This window comes from Peromyscus californicus, unplaced genomic scaffold (assembly GCF_007827085.1).
Source record: "Peromyscus californicus insignis strain IS unplaced genomic scaffold, ASM782708v3 Scaffold_10__1_contigs__length_136768540, whole genome shotgun sequence".
In the NCBI taxonomy this organism is placed as follows: Eukaryota; Metazoa; Chordata; class Mammalia; order Rodentia; family Cricetidae; genus Peromyscus; species Peromyscus californicus.
This window is the reverse complement of record NW_026294391.1, coordinates 106,669,571-106,675,110: the sequence shown is the minus strand read 5'-3', so window position 1 is coordinate 106,675,110 and position 5,540 is coordinate 106,669,571. Positions and strand designations below refer to the sequence as shown.

The 5,540-nt window shown below is 43.6% G+C and overlaps 1 protein-coding gene across 1 annotated transcript; it reads right to left on the bottom strand.

Moving 5' to 3' along the window:
- Window positions 1-2,393: 2,393 nt before the first annotated feature.
- Window positions 2,394-4,841, bottom strand: LOC128117614 (testis-expressed protein 13C-1-like). The gene is made up of 2 exons (XM_052749697.1): window positions 3,159-4,841; window positions 2,394-2,582 (listed from the first exon to the last, which is right to left on the bottom strand). The coding sequence occupies exons 1-2, from the start codon at window positions 4,839-4,841 to the stop codon at window positions 2,394-2,396; spliced, it is 1,872 nt and encodes a 623-aa protein (XP_052605657.1).
- Window positions 4,842-5,540: the final 699 nt, after the last annotated feature.

Here is a 5,540-nt window from a genome sequence, read left to right as displayed (position 1 = left end):
TTGCCAGAACTAATTCTTCTTCATCTTCCTCTACCACAATTTCTACCCTCTAATCTTCATTTAAATCCTTCAAACCATCATCATATTTAAAAACAAGTATGTGCACATGTGGAAATTCAGGGGACATAAATGTGCAAAGTATGACAGTATCTAGAGCATTGCTTGTTTGTTTCCCATTAGATCCTCTCCTTTTCCTTACACTCTTGCCTCAGATGTTAGACATATCTCTGAGAAAACTTAAATTGTTAATCTGACAGGATCATTTTCATTATTTCACATCTCATTATACTTATTGGAAGAAGGTAAGTAAAAGTTTCCTTTTGTGTGGAGTGAGATCTATGCTATCAGCTTACATTTGGCTTTCTATAGTTTTGAAACTGTTGAAAGAATGATTATGGAAGTGGAATAGCTTGAGAGAACAGGAAAAAAAGATAAATTACTGATCATGATACTTAATTTACCCAATACCCCATGCCAGAAACATAGGAAAAGGCAAGTCTAAGAGATGAATGGCTATTTGACACATATAGGGATGACATCAAGGAAGTCCAGTATTAGCAGGCACTCCCATCGTCCTCTGGCCCAGAAACAGCAGAGTTTCCCACATCCAAGTTACTATGATTTGGACAGTGAGACATATCAGGGAAAATAGTTGTCAATTGTATTTAAGCATCACAACTCCTCTGATTCTTATGTTACCAAAAAGAAGAAGGACTATCTAATAGTAAGATTGAAACTAAGCAACCGTGCATACCATTTATTAGTAGTTAGCATCAGAAGAATACTTGACAGTAGATCTTAGTGAACTTGGTGGAATCTTTCAGGGAACTCAGGGATACCATCATTTTAGACTTGGACATATAAACTCCCATGACCAACTTCATTCTGACTTGAACTTGCCTGGAAGCCTTTGTCTTGTGGAAGCAAAAGATCTGAAGACAGGGCCCAGGAATAATAGTTCTCCACACACCAGTTCTATTTTTCATTCAATCAATTCTGACCAGAGAGGCACCATCCACATACAGCACCATGATGGTCCTATGATGCTTTCCATCCACTGTTAACAGGAGAGAGATTTAAGACAGGGGTAGTCAGGTAACGAGGGCCAGAGTGTATGTCTGAGCACTTTCTTCAGGACAACCCATGCAAACAGGCAAATGAGTAGCCAGGAAAATATCTGTGACTCAAGAGAGGAGAAATGGGCAGAGGGCCAGAAAAGCCCTATCTGCATTTTCATGAGGCCATGTTTCTGATCATGTCCCTGATCATTTACCCACTTGGGACCAAGAAGAGGAACACTTAGGTCATGTAAGTCCATTCATTAAAGACTCCTAAATTTTGCCCCAAGAAATGACTGCAAATATGAATCTGGGATTTTTTATATGCAAGAAATAGATGGCAGTCTATTTTTCTAAATAATGCTCTCACCTGTCATCTAAGCAGCTCAACAAAAATTATCGTGATGCAGTGACCAGAAAATACCATAAAGTTCCACTTCCTAGCAAACACTAAATGATAGCAAGTGTTTCATGAATTGCATGAAAATTATCAAATTTGCTATTAGTACTATATCTCTGCCACCCATTCCAAGTTAATTCCTTGTCCTAGAAAAATTATTTCATTCTCCAGCACCCCACCCCAATAAGTACCAATGAATTTCCTCTTTCCCAATTGATCATGCTTCTGGACTCAAGTCAGTGTGAGTCACATTCCATTATAATGAAGGTTTTATTTTTTGGTTTGTTTGTTCTCTTAGGGATAATTCTAATGGAATATGTTCACCTTTGTCAGCAACAACAACTTTAGTGGGGCTGAGACACATTAAACAGGACCTTCCCATTAAATATAGAATGCAAGGATAAGTATAGCAACGATTTCAAATAACTCCATTTTCAAGGACAAGTGGTGTTACAAATGTTGTTTTTAATTGTAATATCATGTGGCTGCTTCCAATTAAATGCATGCTTTTAGGAAAAGGAAATTAAGAAGAGAAAAGGAAAGAATCGTTTATTAAAAAGCTTCATAACTTGAGCTTCTCAGGGATGTCATACAATTGGGAACAGCCATACCAACTCCACCATCTGCAAAATAGGGATAAAATGGTTAGAAATTCACAATTTAAAAAGTGGATGTGATACTTCAAAATAGTTCTTCTTAGTTCAAGTAAGTTAATAAAATAAGAACATAAACTTTGGCATATTTGCATGTATGTGTGCCTTCCCACAATGAGGAAAAGTAGTTCATTTGGAAAATAGGAAAATGGGCTTTTGATTTTTCTCTATATATTTCTGCATTTAATTTTTCTGTGAAGTTACTGTTGGAGCGGAAGAGGGGATGAATCTTAAGAAATTGGTTTTCTCTTCGGAGTGTTTCCATTACTTACCTTCCTGAAATCAATAAGTTGGTTTGGGGTCAAAATATTTCCTCTGAAATTGAGCACCTGCTTTTGCACATTTATAGCAGCCTCTGGACCATGACCTATTCACAGCTTTACATGACGGACACACCCAATTCATTTGAGTACGGTATGAGAAGACTTTCTCGTGTTGTTTGGCTTCAGAGGATTTTGCCCTTTGAGGTGGCTTGGATTCAAAGGCCCGTTGAGGTGGCTTGGATTCGAAGGCCTTTACCTGTTGAGGTGGTTTGGATTCAAAGGCCTTTACCCCTTGAGGTGGCTTGGATTCAAAGGCCTTTACTCCTTGAGGTGGCTTGGATTCAAAGGCCTTTACCCCTTGAGGTTGCTTGGATTCAAAAGCCTTTACCCCTTGAGGTGGTTTGGATTCAAAGGCTTTTACCCCTTGAGGTGACTTGGATTCTAAGACTTTTACCCCTTGAGGTGACTTGGATTCAAAGACCTTTATCCCTTGAGGAGGCTTGGATTCTAAGGCCTTTACCCCTTGAGGTGGCTTGGATTCGAAGACCTTTACCCCTTGAGGTGGCTTGGATTCAAAGGCCTTCAGCTCTTGAGGTGGCTTGAATTCAAAGACCTTTACCCCTTGAGGTGACTTGGATTCAAAGGCCTTTAGTCCTTGAGGTGGCTTGGATTTGAAGGCCATTACCTCTTGAGGTGGATTGCATTCAAAGGCCTTCAGCCCTTGAGGTGGCTTGGATTCAAAGGCCATTACCCCTTGAGGTGGCTTGGATTCAAAGGCCTTTACCCCTTGAGGTGGATTGCATTCAAAGGCCTTTGTCTCTTGAGGTGGCTTGCTCTTTTGCTTTGGAGGCAGGTGTTTTGAGGGACATTTATTCACACAATAACTTTTACTTTTTCCTAGAGGGCTTGCTTGGAATCTGTTTGGCTCTTCCTTCCGGTTCTGGCTCTTGCCAGTCACCTGTGGCATTACCTGATCTTTCCACTCACTAGGACTTCCACCAGTAGCCTGGGGTATCATCTGCTGAAAAGTGATCATGTCCTCCTGTTTGCAATTTCTGTTATCTTCTCCCAGGGTAGCTGTCTCCTGGGATATCTTTGGATCCTCTTTCTGTTTATAGCTAAGGCTGCTTTCCAGGCCAGGCCTCCTCAGGAGAATCCCTGGATATTTTTTCAGGATGGGGCTAGTTTTATTTACCTGGGTAGCTGTTTCCTGGGGAGATACTGAATCTTCATTGGTGTTATGATTGATGCTATCTCTCAGGCCAACCACCTTCCTGGGAATCCCTGGATATTTCTTCTGGGCGCAGTTTGGATTATTCTCCTGGGAAGCCATCCCTTGGGGCATTACTGATTCTTCCTTTATGCTGTGGTTACTGTCCACCTCCAGTGCAGCTGTTACCTGGTCCTTCCCTGGATTTTTCTTCTCAGTGGCAGCCATCACCTGGGGTACGACATGACTTTCCTTTTGGTTGTTGTTGCTACTGTCCCCATGGGGAGGTGTTCCTTGGGGTTTCTGTGGACCTTCTCCTTCACTGTGACTTACACTGTCTCCCAGGTGACTTGCATGCTGGAGGAATTCAGAACATTCATTCTGCCTGTGGCAGACTTGGTCCCAAGCAGAAGCCATTGTTTCCTGGGACCCCAATGTAACCCACAAGCCAGGTGGGCAGATTGCTGCAGGGGCCATCTGAGGTATAACTGCAGTCATGGCTGCTGTTGTTGCTCCTGATTCCATCACTACTGGACATGGTACAGGTGTTGAATATGGTAATCCCAAGGGAAGTTGCGAATTGAGTGGTAGTGGATGTGGCACAGGCATTCGAAGGAAGGGATGCACTGCTTGTACCCAAGGACCTGGAAGTCCTGGCAAATAAGACAAGATTGGTGAGATTGGCATCTGGCCTGCCAAATTGGCTGTGTTCTGGGCCTCTCTGGATCCTACCTCTTCCTCAAGGGACCACACTGCTGCCCTACGCTGTCGCATTCTAGGTTCAGGTACATCAGCCAACGCAGACCTCTCTGCTTGGAGCAGCCTCCCACGAAGTACTTCACGCTCGTCCATTGCCTCTTGTAGGGCAGTCTGTGTAGAAACAAGTTGAGCTGCTGCCTGGTCCCTCTCCTCTCGCAACCGCTGTAGTTCAGAGGCTAGAGTCCAGGAAGCTGTCTCACGCTCTCCCACCTGGTTCTGTAACCTCCCAACTCTACGTGTCTGCTGCTCACGCTGCCTGGCAGCCACTCTCACACTCAAAGCCAACGCGCTCCAGGTACAAGCCCTCTTGAGGGAGCGTGGCACTTTGGGGTCAACAAGGATGGTATGAAGCTGGTCTTCTATCTCATTCCAAGACCGAGAGCGGAAGGTCATATAGAATTCTGGACCCCCTCCATTCATAAGGACCTCATTGTTAATGAATCTGATTACTTCAATATGGCGGAAGCCACTGGAATGGTCCCCAAATTCAACTGCCATGGCTGTTGTAGCTTAGCCAAGTAATACTCTCATGGACCTCCACTAAGGTAACTAACACAACTGCCACAGAGGTGACCAAATTGTTACCCCCAACCCCTCCAGCCTCAGTCCTACTTCAGTCCTTGTCGAGTCCTTGGTTCCTCCTCTACTTCTGTCCTCCTCTCTTTCCTTCTCCAGACAAAAGACAAGCTGATCCTCTCACCAAGCCCTCCATCCTCAACTGTGACCTTGGGGGTAGTTAACACCTCACAGGATGAGTCACAAAGGGAAAAAAAACTGAGTCATGCCACAAGGCATGCTGGGAACAACCGTATTCATCCTTAAACTCCCTAAAAGAAGCGCAGGAAAGGTAGATACTGGGTACTGCAGTGAACACAGAAAAGGGTACATGAAAGAAGGTCGTCTTGAAGACTCTAAGCTAGGGGATAAAATGAGGTCTTCAACAACATACCTGTTGCTGATGAGCAAGAGAGAATTTCTGGGCTGGGTAATGGAGGTGGGAGGAGCAAGAGAAACTGGGCTACAGGCCGAGTTAGGTGAAGGGAAATAGGGTTTCATGGAGATGAAAAGGATTCAATACAGGTTTTTCCTCTCCTTTCCTTTCTTTTTTTTTTTCTTATGGTTTTGTTGTTGTTGTTGTTGTTTTGTTAAACCAAAATTGGGAGAGGAGAGGAGGTGCAGGGGTTCATTGTCAGAGAC

Bases quoted from the DNA above. Each gene is read 5' to 3' on its own strand.
- LOC128117614 (XM_052749697.1), bottom strand. From the start codon at position 4,841: ATGGCAGTTGAATTTGGGGACCATTCCAGTGGCTTCCGCCATATTGAA. The intron at 2,583-3,158 runs GTAAAGGCCTTT...TTTGAATCCAAG, and splicing joins AATGCAATCCACCTCAAGGG to CCACCTCAAAGGGCAAAATC.